General features: G+C 40.2%; 1 protein-coding gene across 3 annotated transcripts in view; it reads left to right on the forward strand.

Moving 5' to 3' along the window:
* Window positions 1-15,151, forward strand: part of afap1 (actin filament associated protein 1) — an 85,864-nt gene that overhangs the window by 36,990 nt on the left and 33,723 nt on the right. For all 3 annotated transcript variants that reach the window (XR_006093556.1, XM_042401571.1, XM_042401570.1), the window contains exons 4-6: window positions 8,390-8,498; window positions 8,689-8,900; window positions 9,073-9,252. Coding sequence is in view for 2 of the 3 variants with exons in the window: in XM_042401571.1 (XP_042257505.1) it covers window positions 8,390-8,498; window positions 8,689-8,900; window positions 9,073-9,252 (501 nt within the window). In the remaining variant the exon portion in view is untranslated. The remainder of the gene's footprint in view (window positions 1-8,389; window positions 8,499-8,688; window positions 8,901-9,072; window positions 9,253-15,151) is intronic.

Genomic DNA, 15,151 nt, shown 5'->3' on the forward strand with positions numbered 1-15,151 from the left:
AAACATTTGGGCAGTCCTTTGTTCATCTGAGCATTATCAGGAAAGAAGACTGAAAACACGTGCGCTTTAATAATGGGTGGCAGTAGCTTGGAAATGAGAGGAGGAGATGGGAACAGCTGCAAAAATCTGGTCAAGGAAAGTGAAGGAAGAACACTCTCCCCTCCATCAATTAACTACCACCCAGGTGACCTTGAGTAAGACACTTGACCTCATGGTTGTACAAGTAGAGTGGCGCCCAGAGGCCGATCGTAGAAGACTGTGGTTGGACTGTGCAGCTCCCAGATGTGAATGTGTATAACTGTGAGGCAGGGTGGTGCTGGAAAAGAGCATAGGCCTCAGCAAAATACCCCTTTCTGGATAAATAAAGCTTTGAGCAAACCTTAAAAAGGGCTTTCACAGATAATCCTTACCTTGGGGAAGCTGAAGGTATTTTCATTAACAGCAATGTGTCCTTCAAATCGAAGTAGTAGGTGTTCATTTTGTCTTAAATGATATAACTTACAGTCTAAGTTCTATCATTTATCATTAAGTCATTCACTGTCATAAACCAAATTTCTTCACTAAAATGTACCCCGGTTCCCCATATTTCCCCTAAAGCCTTTTTGGTTCCTTTAGGGACCTGTATATTTTGTATCAGAGCATTTAATATATGTTTTTGTGTTCCTATAGAAATGCAAGGGTATTGACCAAAACATACTGGCGCATCATTAGTACCCTAATATAGTTGGGGAATGGGATGAACTGGGTTCAGAGGTATTTTTCTTCACTATAAATTCCCATTTCAAAATGTTCTTTTAATGATATCCTCAACATTCCACTACATAGAAACATGAGAACTTCCAGCACAATGTTTCCTGAATAAAATACAGTGTAAGTGTTAAAGGCTCTTGTTATGGCCATCCGTTTGGATTATTTTAACTTTGTCTCAGAGAAATTGTGTTTTTTCCATTAGTTTAGTATGGCTTATCACTTATGTAATCCAAAAGTGAACTGATTTAAACAGCTGAATGTATGTTGGAGTTTCTACTTTGGCTTCAGCTCACCACACTGCTTGAATGCACCTTGGGAGTCATAGTTGACTTCTGTCCTTATGTTGTTATATACAGAGGCTTGTTCCTTTGTATTTTTTATCACAGGAGCAGATATTTTCTAACACAGTCATTCATCATTTGCAATGATGATCCAACCAGGATAGTTTCAAGCCCATGCAAGACTAAGAACTGTCAAATTTAAAAACTGTTTTATCCCTACTTCAATAAAAATTTTTAAATGACAGCAGATGAAAAAAGATGAAATCAATGTAAAAACCAACAGAGTTTTATTTTTATGTATGTGTTGATGATTGACTATTTTCCAGTTGTAGGGCCTTTCTATACTTTTTTATGTACTATAGATTTTTATCTCTTTATCATCAGTGTATGTTTTTTCTGTCCTTTTATTAGCCTATATGTTTTATTATTATATTCTTAGATATGTTTCTTGCTCCCTGTAGCTGTCTTACCCTGTATTTTATGTATGTGGAATGTTTTTTTTATGGATGCAGCATGGGTGAAAGCCCAATCCAAATTTCCTACAATGTGGGACAATAAAGTTAATCTTGAATCTTGAGTCTCCTAAAATTGTCTGTGAACCTTAAATACCCAAAAGAACACCTTTATCAGGACGCAGCCCTAGCAAGGTATTTGTACTATTTATGTACACTCCACCATGTAATTTGCTGGCCAGTAGTATAACAAATTAAGTATGATAAAAAATGCACATTTTTAAAAATATGGTTCATAAGTAAAAGACCCTTGGTGACGTGGTCATTCATCAATGCAATACTGACCAAGTCACTGGTTACGATTCAAACTAGTTTCATTCCAGCAATGTTTGCTGTCCAAAAATATTTTAGGGTTGGCTCTAGCCAGAAAAATATGTGCCATTACCCAGTGTAGGGTAATTTGCCAAGGATCATGGGAAAATGCAGTTTTCCCTTTCCAAAGCCTTTCCGAAGGGAGTGGTTTTCCTGTGTCCACTCAGTTTATCCATTCCAGCATCCCATTGGCACTGTGGCAGAAACATTTATTCATGTCCAGTCCTCCTACACAGGGCAAAAATGGATACTTGGCATAAATGTTTGGATGTAAGTTTCAGGCCAGGACCCAGAGCAGCAGACAAACCTCCCACTCCAAGTATCCAAACCAAGGTCAGGACTTCTTTACCGCTACCTAATTACACATTATGACTGTGGAATTCTGACATTTCTGATCTGCATCCATGCACATGACCTGTACGTACTGCTCTACTTATGGTTGTAGCAGTATTTCCTCTGGAAATATATTCTTGTCAGGGAGGAACAGCAATGAGACCATGACGGGACATGAAAACTCCCTTGAAATGCCTAAAGCAGTTGCTTTATGTAAGTTAAGAGTATAATGAAGTATTTAAAGAATATGGGTGATTTGCTATGGCAATGTTCATTGCATATGTGACACTTTTTGTTTCATCATGGTAAGTTTTTCTTTATTTTTACTTTCCACTTTGACAAGAACATTTCTCAAGCAAACAAAAAGACAAAAACAAGTAGTACAATCATTCCATCATATCATGTAAAAAAGTGTAACGCACATTTTCATTTGGCTGGCAGGTTGTTGAAACTGTAGAACGTTTCAGATATCTTGGAGCAGTCCTGGACTGCCATCTGAAAATCTCTGAAAATACTAACCATATGCCTTCAAGCATTTCTTAAAATTTGAAGCTGAGCAACCTGAATGAAAGCAAAGCCATGAACATCCTGAAATACACTTCTCATCCTTTATCCCCTCAGTTTTAGACCCCAGAGTATAGGAGGTTATTTTGAGGGCCTTTGGAAACTAAAATATTTAAAAGAAGTATTTTATTTAAAAAAAAACAACAAAACAAAAATTGAGCTGCAAATTATTGTATGTAAACTTTTCACCACTGGACTGTGTTTTATATTCCAATGGTGTCTTGTTCCCATATTTGTTTTATGTGTTATTATATGTTTTTGTGCTGCTTTTGTTTGGTTTAGTGAGCTACACACAGTCTACCATCTATTTTTATTGTATTATACAAAAATAAATTTTATTTAATGTTGAAGTAGCTGAATGTGTGAATTCGAGAATACCTGAAGAAAAAGTTAGTCAGTGGCAAGTTCAACATTTTGTTCACAATTCTCTTTCTCATCTCATGTCTGTACATTAAGTATTAAGCCAAAGACAACAGGTAATTAGCTTTGCTTAGCATAAAGACTGGAAACAGGGAAACAGCTAGCCTGGCTCTGTCCAAAGGTCAAAAATCTGCCCACCAACACCTCTTAAGTTTACTGATTAACATGTCATTTTGTGTATTTAATTGTCCAAAAACTGAATTGTAAAAATGAAAGGTTATGATTTATTGGTAGTTCTGTGCTTAGCTATTTATTGATCTTCTGGAGTCTCTGTTTCCACAGAGTTCCCTCTCTTATCTCTTTTAACGTAAACTCAGTTGTGGATATTCAGAAGCTTGATTTGTGAGTTAAGATCTGCAGTGAGTAGGATACTGCTGTATGAATAAAGTGAGTGAATGTTTTGGAGATCTGTGGAGCATTCAAAGCCAGAGCTAGACTGCAGTGAAACGTGGACCTTTGCGTGTTGGCGATTATGCAGTGTGTGTTTACGGTCAGCAGAGGGGCGGTATGCATTGTGACCGCAATGAACTCCTGTTAGCTTCAGTGTGTTGCAGCGTTTATCTGCAGATCACTCGTGTGATACGGCCAAGCTGTTGTTTGGGGGAGTGAAAGCATACGCGCGTCTGTATACAAGTATGTGTGTATGCAGTGTATGCAAACACACTTTCCTCACCCCAGTGCCTCCAAGCTTTGAGTCACCACATAGCAGAGCAATGGGATCACATTCTCTGGAGTGTAGTGTAATGTATTCTGCTGCACTCAGGGAAAAATGCTTTCCCAAACAATCGTCTTCTGCATGATTATTAATGGTATTATTGTTGTCTCAAAGTTTGCTAAAGGAAGTCATTGTGATGTGAGATATGAAGCTGTAGACCTCATATCAACAGTCTTCCTCCACCAATGCAAACAAGTCCAGTTTCACATCCACTTCTCAGACCTGATATTCTGATATTCTTCTATTGTTTGACTGTCGAGGTTGATTGCTTGTGTTCTTTTTGCTTCTCTGCCTTTCTTTCCTTCTGTCTTCCTCTCCGGGGGATTTTTTTTCTCTCTTGGGCGGGGATAGGGAGGAGAGTGCTGGCAGCCGTGGAGTTTAGCGGGGCAACGTATCCCAGCCAAGAAATGAGTTCACCGAACCGCTGCTTCCCCCTAAGGAGATGCGATAAGGTTTCTGCTAGGGGCCTGGCCCGCCACTTGTCTTATGGATGAAAAGAGAAGAAATGGGCGGCGAAGAAGTTTTGCAAAGAGGAGGGGATGTATTGAGTGAAACAAGAGAAAGACTAAAAAGAAACACAACTTTGCTTTGTGCCTGGTGAACCAAAAATGCCTCAGATGACTATTTCGTTAGGATAAGTCATTTATCATTTCACTGAGTCTTAAAAATCGCGTTTGAAGAAAACTGCAATTGTAAGGCTATATGACTTGTGGAGATGGAGCTTTTTTGTGCAACAGTGAAACAAGACAGATGAAGAGTGACGAAAGGAAGACTATAGCATTTGGCTTGAGGGAGAAAGAAAACGTGTGAGAAAACAAACTGAGGGTCAGGTCAGGGAGTTTTAAACATTTTTTAATGGACTGTTGGGCAGATGGTGTTGTAGGCCTGGTATTTATCAGTGTTTATCTTTCATCCCCTTCCATCTTTCATTCTTAAGGGCTTGACCCCAACGTATTACTAAATGTACAGAATTGGCCCAGATATTAACAAATGGGCCAGTGCTTCATTTTTGATTTAACACGAGTAATGACACAAGTGGGGTTTTCAGAGATGTTGACAGGTAAAATGGAAAACCCAGAAAACTTCATAGGGGCTTAGAAAATTAATGGAAATTTGTGGATTTGACAAATGATTTAATTCATTTTAAAATACAGGACCCTGTTTCTTGGGTATAGCTCAGCGCTTAGGTTCTCCGTCCATCTCCATCCCAAGGTCAGCACTGCACATGCTGAGGAAAACCATGTGACGGGTAGTAGTGTTGACCCAGCAGAGCTTTCAAAAGCAATTACTTCACCAGGCAAGATGTGATTCTTGCAATGTGTGTAAAAGTACAGTGAGTTTGACAATATCCACAGGCCTCCTCAGGGAATGTAACTCCCTAAGTACGGAAATTTGGTCACGTGATAACACGTGGTCATAAATGGTGGGAGATACAACCACTTCTTATACTGTAATGGAAGTTCTCTACTTGGGGAACCTGCCTTAGCAAGTTCCATTCACTGAAGAAGACCATGGGATAGGGTTGAAAACTCCACTCACAGACTACTTATTTCCAAGCACATTTTCATACTCATTAAATGTTAAAATTTACATCGAGTACATGAAGTATTCATCCAGATAATAATCAAAGAGTAATAAATAACTTCTAGAAAAATCCCTAATTTCTATCATTCAGTAATGCTTTTCAGGCCAAAAGGGTTAAAATGAAAATTACAGGTCATCTTTGAAGAAAATGACAAATGTAGTTGTGTTTCTAATAAATTAGCCTTTCTCTTGGCATTCTTTTGATATACTTGTTCAAACAAAATTCAAAAGTTCTCTTTCAATACAGCAACGCCATAATTATGGCAGAATGATTGTAATGTTAGACTGTCCACTTTGAAGGTGCAGTGACACATACTTTCTGCCCTTTAAAGAAGTTAGCCATTGAGGCTACACGCCAGCTAAACCCTTTTATGAATGTTCCATGTTGTTACAGCAATGGATGCTGACATCACTGCAGCACTGACGCCTGATTGGGTCAGCTGTAACCAATGGCCCATAGCACATAGAGTTTCATAACAGTTATGGAGTTTCTCCTCTTCAGAACCGAGCCGGCAGCGGAAAATCGGCACCGCCATCAGTAAATAAAATAAAAAGAGAAATCAAAGGGGTTTTCCATAAGAGGAAAAAGTCTGCAGGAATTGCAGCGTGGTCGTGGTCTTTGTGAAAAGTGTTTTCAGGGAGACTTAGAGTGTGGCCTTATAAGGTCTTTATGGCTTGACAACACTGCATGCACTTTGAGGTTGTCTGGTACTGGCTTGTGTGGGCTACTTATTAGAATGACGCTCCAGAAGAAACATTGCTTTTAATGGACCATGCTATATTCCACTGTGCTCCTGTAAGCAGGGATATAAAAGCATTATTTCATGTTAATGTACTTCCTTAAAAAATCCTTATTTTCACCAGACTGGATGAACGTCCATTTGACATCAGTGACATCACAAAAGCACAGGTTGTAAATGATGAAATTAATGATGGCTGAATTCCATTTAGGCTCACTGTCACACTGTCATGGCTTACTGGGACACTTGAATAGAACAGAGCCCTTGTTAGTGTTATGAGTAACACTTGTGCATTTCCTACCATGACAAGTCCAAATGTCTTTTGTGATAAAGGCCTGTTGAATCAAGCGTTATACTGTAATCCATATTAGAAACTCACACCATGGTACATTTTAATACAGTTAAATATACAGTAGTTACAGCTAGATAGAGTGAAATTTTAATTTCATGGTTTCGAATGTGATCAGACTTAGTGTGAATCATATTTTTTGGAGGCAACACAATTGGAAAGTAAGGCACTGAAAAGGCAGGAGCAGATGCTAACAATTCACACTAAGACGTATTGTCACAAGTTAAAAATGCTTCATCCTAAGCAAAAATTCACGCTTATTTCAAGGGTTTTATGATTTCACTTTATAAATGTTACAAAGATGAGAGGGAAAAAGAGGGGTCTGGAGGAATATAAAACATTGTGAGATTAACTTGAATTTTAGCTAGCAATGCTAGCTAGCTACAGCTAACAACTGTGGAGTTGGTAAATTGGCTGTTTGAGGAAAATAAAGACAGATATACACAAATAGTTCAGCAGTCAAATGGTTGTGTGTATAAAGCAAGGTTAAAATTCAGCTAAAGTATGACTTAAGTAAGTAAGTAAGCAGTTCTCTACAGTGTGGAAATGCTGGAATCACAGTGATATATGCCAACCAGTGAGACATTCTTCTCTATGTGCTTAGAGATTATCAGATTTGATGTTTATAGCCATAGTTCTGTTAGTTTTAAGAGGTGAAACGTCAGAGGAACGGTGCTCAGTGCCGTCCAAGATGGATCACGTCAGGCTGTGCAGTTGATCCTTCGCTCTAACAACTGGATTTGCTGGACTGTGTGGTGCCAAAGGGAACACATCCAAACAAAGGGGGTCTCATTTCTCTCCCTCTACCCTTCACCCTCTCCCTCTGCGTCTCTCTCTGTTCCTGTCATGAGCTCTGCAGTATAATACCATGAAATACCTTAAATCCATTCAAGGTCTAATTATTCACCAAGCAATAACATATCAACTTTCACTGGCTTTTTCAATTAGTTGGTTTTCTCAGCTTTGCTTCTTTATTTTGTGTATCAACTCGCTCTTACATTCAATTCCAGTCATTACTGAAAGACTTTAATATAGCTTTCTTAAACCAACACTGTTCTTGGCCACTCACTGTTTTTTTCTGTCACACAGTACCTTGTAATTATTGTCTTTCCTTCCTCACAAGCATTCTTTCTCAGTCTCCTCGATCTCTCCTCTCTTTCTTCAGATTCTGAGTTTAGTGAAATGTCTTTACTGCACAGTGCACGTTTCTGCACAGTGGTTGACTCTGTTTTGAGTTGACACTTTGCCTCTCAGTTTGTTGTGTTTGTGTCATTCTCTCTAGCCTTCCTATAGACGTACAGTGAAGCCCCCAAAAAGATAACATGATTTAAAAATCTCAACAATGTAGACATCGCATCAATAAGATTCAGTGATAGATGGAAGCATAGTGTATGATTTAAATTTTACGTGGTGGTCTATCAGTTTTTTATTCATATCAGTATGAATAAAATACACTCAATTTATTTTATAGAAATAATAATACCAACTTATAGAAAACTGTGCTTGCATGTACTGAAAATGTCAGTTTTTCAACACTGGAAACTGGCTAAAATGTCTCAGAAGGTTAATTCTTTGCTTGTGAAATGAATATCAATTCAAGCACTTAAAGGATGTGAAGTGTCAGTTAAGGTGTAAGCAATGAAAGCAGTTGAGGTGTCAGCTGAACTATACATATGAAAATGAGTTAAAGTTTTAGTTGACTTGAAAGTGCTAAAATAAGTTCAAATAAATTAAGTTATAACTTAAAGCAGTTTAAGTGTCATGATGATTTGCTGAAGAGAGTACTTGAACTTCATGCTAACTAATGGAACCTTCTGTTCTGTCTGCAGCCTCCAAACAGCGGCCCTCCTCCTCTTCCCAGCTCCTCTCTACCAGAAGGGTACTATGAGGAAGCCGTTCCTTTAACTCCTGGAAAGGCTCCTGAATACATCACATCCAGTGAGTGACTGATTGATTTATAGTACACATCACTGATATAATGCACTCACTTATAGCTACACATACAGACAGTAGTTAATGGACATGCTCTTGAAGAGAAACATTGAAGACACTTCTCTTTTGTCTTGTTCTGCCTGTCTTACTTATTCTCTCATACCCCACACCTCTCACTTATGCATCTCACTCTTAGACTATGACTCGGATGCCATGAGTAGCTCCTATGAGTCGTATGATGAAGAAGAGGAGGATGGTAAAGGTCAGAAGATGCGTCACCAGTGGCCCTCTGAGGAGGCGTCTATGGATCTGGTGAAAGACGCCCGGATCTGTGCATTCCTGCTGCGCAAGAAACGCTTCGGCCAGTGGACCAAACTTCTCTGTGTCATCAAGGATAACAAACTGCTGGTGAGGACACTTCTGTACATGTACAAACATACTTGCAAGTATAAATGTGTGCAGCATATAGCTAACAAAGATAATAAAGAAGTTCTCGGCCCATTGACAAATCGAGAAAACATCACAGCAGCAACATGTTTAGTTCCTCCAGTTTAACATTCCCCCTTTCTTTCTCCCCAAGTGTTACAAAACTTCCAAAGACCACACCCCCCAAATGGAGCTGACCCTGTCTGGGTGCAGCATCACTCACATTCCCAAAGACGGCAAGAAGAAGAAGCATGAACTGAAGATTGTGCACCAGGGGGCGGACGCCCTGGTGCTGGCAGTGCAGAGCAAAGAACAGGCCGAGGAGTGGCTCAAGGTAACGCAGTGAACCCTAATGGATAATTTCTGTGCAGTGTGATTACATACAAACTCAATGCAAAGACGCAAGTAGATACAAATTCACCCTCAGTGACACAAATTGACGCAAATGCGTCCACACGAGTTGAAAATGTTTCAACTTGAGGGAAAAATTGGCACGTATTGCAGGGCTTCATGAATGCCCTTCATGAACATACAGACAGGAGAGGGGAAAAAGGAGAGACTGGAAGGAAATAAGATCAAGAACTGGAGTTTCTGGTGAGCTCTAAGTTCAGTCAGAACACAAACACATAGACTCATTCCCACAGACACAGCCTGCCGTTGCAAGCTAGCTTACAGGTAATGTAAAGTAATGTATTTTGGCTGTTTGGGGTGAATAAACACAAATGATGCAGCACGAGTAAAAGGAAAATTTACTTTGCATTCTGTCTGAACACACCATAACACACATGTTGTGAGTGACTTTAATGCAGAGAAAGTTCATTCTGATCTGATACTGTATGCGTCTCCATGCTGCTAAATAGAACAGTTGAGCTGGACAGTTCATTCTTGACTTTGGGAAAAGCAGTTGATAAAACAATTTCCAGTCAAGGTCCACTTACTCACTTGCTCTTGGTGGTCTTCATCAGCAGATAAATGTCTGCTTAGCTAACTTTTAAGCCAAGTTTGAACATCTACAGTTTAATGAAAACTGAGAAAATTAAGAATGTGTAATACGATGGAAAGCCCCAGCACAAGCAAATAAGTGGACCTTGAGTGGAGATTGTTTTGTTAAGTGCTCAAATAATTCAAAGTTAATCTTTAAGAACAATTAACCATATGGAGTGGTGTTAGCAGAACCTGATTAGATTATTGGGTGTTTTACTCACCTTGAATCATTTTTACACTCTTCTTACAAATTTAGACTCATCTTGGACACTTCTGCTGTAAAATAGCATTACAGATCATTTACAGTAATCATTTACAGTAAATTTATAGTAAAAGTCACCAATTTAACCATTGTGACATTTACATGATACTCAGTGACCATTTTGTTAAACTACCTTCCAAAGTTCATAATACTTAGATTGAAAAATAAAAATAAATCACATAAAAATACACAACTTTTCTTCAATATTTTACTAAATTAGGGTCTAAAGCCTTTCTTAATGCATAACGTTGCCAAAAGACATGATTGCTAAACAGTGAAGAGGCCTAAAGCCCCGTTAGCTGTTCTAAAATTACTTAAACCACAGCCTCGTGTGGCTCATTGCATAAAGTAGAGAGCTGTCAAACACAGTAAAGGGAGCTGTATACCAGCGTTGGCGGAGCTCACCATAGATCATTGTAACATAGTTCAGACTGGGGGGAAAGTCTTGGGATGTGCTTGAAAGTTTCATTTCGGATGTTGTTGTCAGGGAGGTAAAATTAGATGCATTTAGCTGGTATTGAAGAATAAAGGGTGTAGCTCTCTGGCTTTTGTTCTTCAGGATGAACCTTTTCCTGATATTGTATGACTAGCGGTTTGTTATGAACAGGTGGTTCTGCTGGTTTCTCTCTGATGTGAAGATGTTTGGTTTGTAGTCCTCCTCTGATCCCCCTCCTCTGTGTCTTTCACACATTCTTCCTCTGCCTCTCTTACCCCCCCTCCTTCTCCTTCACTCTCTGATCTTTCCTTCTGGACGCTCGACAAGTCTGCAAAACAAACCTACCCCACCGACATCAAATAGGCTCCGGTACTTTCTGCTTTTCAACCCCTATGTCCATTTGTTGTTAGTGCGGTGCCAGCACCTCTGGGCTCTTTCTATTTCAATCACAGGAGGGAAGACGGGCCTCATCTGGTCTTTTGATTTAAAAGAATCCCCTCACCCCACCTCTGCTTCACTCTCCTAAGCATCAACCTATTGTGCACTATTTTAGGATCCCTTTTTGTCCATTTGTGCGATGGTATTTTTGTAATCATTTGCGCCTGCTGGCCTCTGCCAAATCCATTCCCCTCTGCTGCAGTTTTACCAACAGGCTTTTGGACTCTCAGGCACACTTTTTTTTCATTACTCACTGAAGGTCTTGTTAAAAAATGAAGTGTGGAGCAATTTTGCCCCGCAGACCATTGATGGAAACACCAGCCTTTTTATTTGCAGTGTTTGCTCTCTGTCTTTCCCTGCTCAGTTTTTCATGTTTATGACTGTCAGGAAACAAAGATCAAACAGTTTGTGTTTTTCTTCTTGATTCGATTACTTGTTCCGTATGGTAATTAGCCGTTGTTTATTGATTGGCTGGGGCAGGTAACCTCGCCGGGCCGAGGTATCTGCAGGCAGTCGCAACCAGACCCGTGAAAATATACAAATCTCTGTACCACCCAAACTTTGGTAACAACTGCACTAATTGTTGCTTGGAGAAACTAGGTCTCGGTGCATATTTAGTCAGGTGCCTGGATATTGGAAACATATTGAACTGATAACACTATGGCAGTTAGTTTTTCATTCTCGCAATCACCCTGGAGCTTTTGTTAGCTTAATCGATGCACATGTAGTTTGTCATGCTGCTGCAATCAGCAGCAGTCATCAGATCCAGTTGGCTGAAGTTCTGCGCTCACACCCTCCTTTGCAAAACAAGTCTGGATATAAAGTCCATGTGCCGTCATTAGGAACAGTGACTGAGGGTTCTTTGGAGCCTCAGGGTGTTAGAGTGGCATCCAGCCAGAAAGATTAGCGTGTCTTTGTGTCTGTGTTTGGATCTTGTGTTGCTAGGACCACTGGGTATTAAGCACTCATTTATTTCTTCATTATTCCCCTCACTTTTTCTTTTGTCTCTTGACCTCTTTTACTCCAGCTCTTCCATTTTTTTGTCCACCTCTCTGGAACTTGTCTTCTACCCAGAGGCATAAAACTTCAACAACAGTCAGGGATGTAGTGGGACAAAAATTCAGCCCCGTACTTTTGTCCAGACCAGCCCACATACTGGCCCACCGGTCCATTAGGTGCAATGCCTTTATGCATTTTATCAAAGAGTGCTTTATGAATAAAATGTATGGTTGTCACTGTTGTCATTATTATAATAATTATATTATACTACTACTACTTCTACTAGGCTACTGCAATAACAAGAGGAACAAGGACAGTACAATACCAGTACATTTGTGCCTACTACTAGGCTACAGGATGTAATTGTCGTGATGTAGTACTTGGATATGTCTCTAGAGGGAGCTCACACATATTAAAGCCTACTGAGTAACACTGTACACTAGTCTCACCTACAAACAGTTTGTAAAATGATGCAGATAGAATCCAGCTACAAAATGAAAGAACATTATTCTTACCACGTCAGATGGTTGATGACCATTGCCATTGGCACTGCTGCCAGCCGCCTTCACCAGTGGCCGGACTGTGACATCAAGTTTGGTGCTTGTTAAAGTTGACACACCAAACAAATGACTTATTTTTTTATATTTGGCTGCCTCTCCTTCTAACACCTGGTGTTTTTTTTTGCTCTCTCGGTCCTCCCTTTTCACGTAGTTTGTCTTTCCATGCCACATAGTGTCAGTGTTGCTAGTGTTGTGACTGTTGTTACGGTTACAAGCCACACAAATGTTCAACTCACACAGCACGCATAACTACCACCAAATCAGAAGATGCGTCGAAGTAATGACAACTAGCCAGTCACAGCTGAAGACCACCAGAGTTTTGCCCAGTTTGCCCGATGGCCAGTACATGCCTGATGACAGTCATTCTTGCATTTCAAATTACCGATGTGGATAATTGAAATAAAGATCTCTTACGACATTTCCCACCCTCGTTGAATCTGCTGGCTAATGGTGTGTCCCCATGACAAAAGTGAAGCCATGTGAAATCGCATTCAGAAAAGGAGGGATGGAAAGGAATGAGGAAAAAATGGTTGAGAAGAGGAAACAAGGTGAGAGGAGTGAGGAAGAGGAAAAAGAAGGAAAGGAAAGGATGGAGAGATGGGATGACAGGATGAGAAGGTAGGGAAGGGAAGGCTAGGAGAGTGCCTAAGGATTTCCAAGCCTGCGAGATACAGTAATGATTCTCCCAGACATTGTCAGCTAACGATGTGTTTATGGAACACACATGTCCTTATTGTGTCCTTACTTCATTCTCCTAAACCTAAAGAATTGTGTGCATTTCTCTGCCTATTTGACCCTTTCTTTTTACCTTTTTCCACAGTATAACCCGATTTTCCTTTGCCCGTTGACTAATGTTATATCTTCCCTCCTAATTTCTCTTTTATTATTACTAAGTATGGGGAAAGTAAGTTATATATTCATAGTTATTCACAGCTTATCTGCTCAAGTATGCATTCAAATGCCACCTTGACAGTCCAACCCCTACTGCATCATTGTTGTCCACTGCAAGCTGCTGCTTGACAGTGCATGTCAATCTTGTGCATGTCACCATCTTGGTAAGACAAGATGGACTTGGTATTGCTTGCTCAGTTTTATAGTGTCTTTGATAAAGCAGTAGAATCACTTATTCCAGGAATAGGGTACCTTGGTAACCTAGTGGTTAAGGCACCGACCATAAACTGCAACATCTCCAGATTGTGTCCTGCCAGGGACCTTTGTTGCATCATTCCCTGTCTCCCTTCTCTCTCCCTTCATTTCCTGTCATCACTACTTTCAGCTATCTGATAAAGGCATAATCCAAGGATGCCCATTCACGTCCATTGGAAAGACAACTAAAAATACCCCTTTAGTTAAACTCCTCTAGCTTTCTGCAGCACAAACCACATAAACATGCACCCAAAATTCATAACAAAAGGAACAAATGAAGATAAAATTACAGGAATTTTAAAAAGAAAATGCCTTAGCACTGCTTTCATGCATCAGTGGTGTATGTAAAGTGCAGCCAAAGGCAACTGGTTTAAGCCCGCAGAGCATGGAGAATGATTTTTGATCATTTTTATGGAAATGATCAGAAATCTCTCCAATAAAAAGCCCTACTATGTGCTGTCACATATGTGCAGCCCTGAATATAGGTTGATTTATAAAGACAGAATCATTTTTTTGATGATTTGCTAGATAAATAATATATCCCAAGTGAGTAAAGGCATCAAATACTTTTTTAAACTATGCAGATTTGCTGTTACTGGAATATATAGTTTTCACATTTTCACTACTCTTTGGTATGGTTAAAAAGTTCAGTATGTGTAGGTTTCAAGCAAATTTCATGGCATAAAAATGTGAACTGTGTGGTTCTGGGAGGTGCATATGTATAAAAAACACTTGCAGCAAGTTGTCGATCACCAACATACTTGTTTTATTGAAAGTGGTCCACATCCAAAAGTACTGCACACACTTGCACTGCCTCCTCAAGCTTGATTTGTAGTACATCATCAGACCGTCATAGTACCCCAGACTTGCAACGCAGCTCTCCAATGGAAGATAGACATGATGTTGCTGTCTGTCCTGCTCTTCGGCCTCTGAGCAGCTCTCTGAGCCAAACCCGTGGAGCCACAGCCTGTCATTTCCCCTGCGAAACCCAATTATGCTCCCTCCAAGCCAAAACCAATGAGCTGAGGAGCTCTGCACGGCCAGAGATGGTTCAGAATGCTTGTGGAAAAGACGAGGGGGAGTGTGTGTGTGTGTTTGTGTGTGTCAGAGAGTGCATTAGTCAATTTGCGCACGCAGCGGGTCGTCTGAAATCTCATTTCCAACTGCCCACCGCTCATCTACACACACCCCTGTCACCGCCGCACGCCTACGCTTGCCAGATCTGACGGTGGGTTGCCAGGTCTGAAGTCCAATGAGGTCACGGTAATGCACACTGGCGCCCCGTCCAGAGCCCTGCAGATCTCATTCACCCCTACTGGACCTTATTGCATAAGGATTCCAAAGACGTAGTAAAACTCTGTGGTGTCTAATGTGTGTAGCAGACACCTCCACCCCTCAACAGACTCCT

The sequence above is a fragment of the Thunnus maccoyii genome, chromosome 22 (assembly GCF_910596095.1).
Source record: "Thunnus maccoyii chromosome 22, fThuMac1.1, whole genome shotgun sequence".
Taxonomy (NCBI): Eukaryota; Metazoa; Chordata; class Actinopteri; order Scombriformes; family Scombridae; genus Thunnus; species Thunnus maccoyii.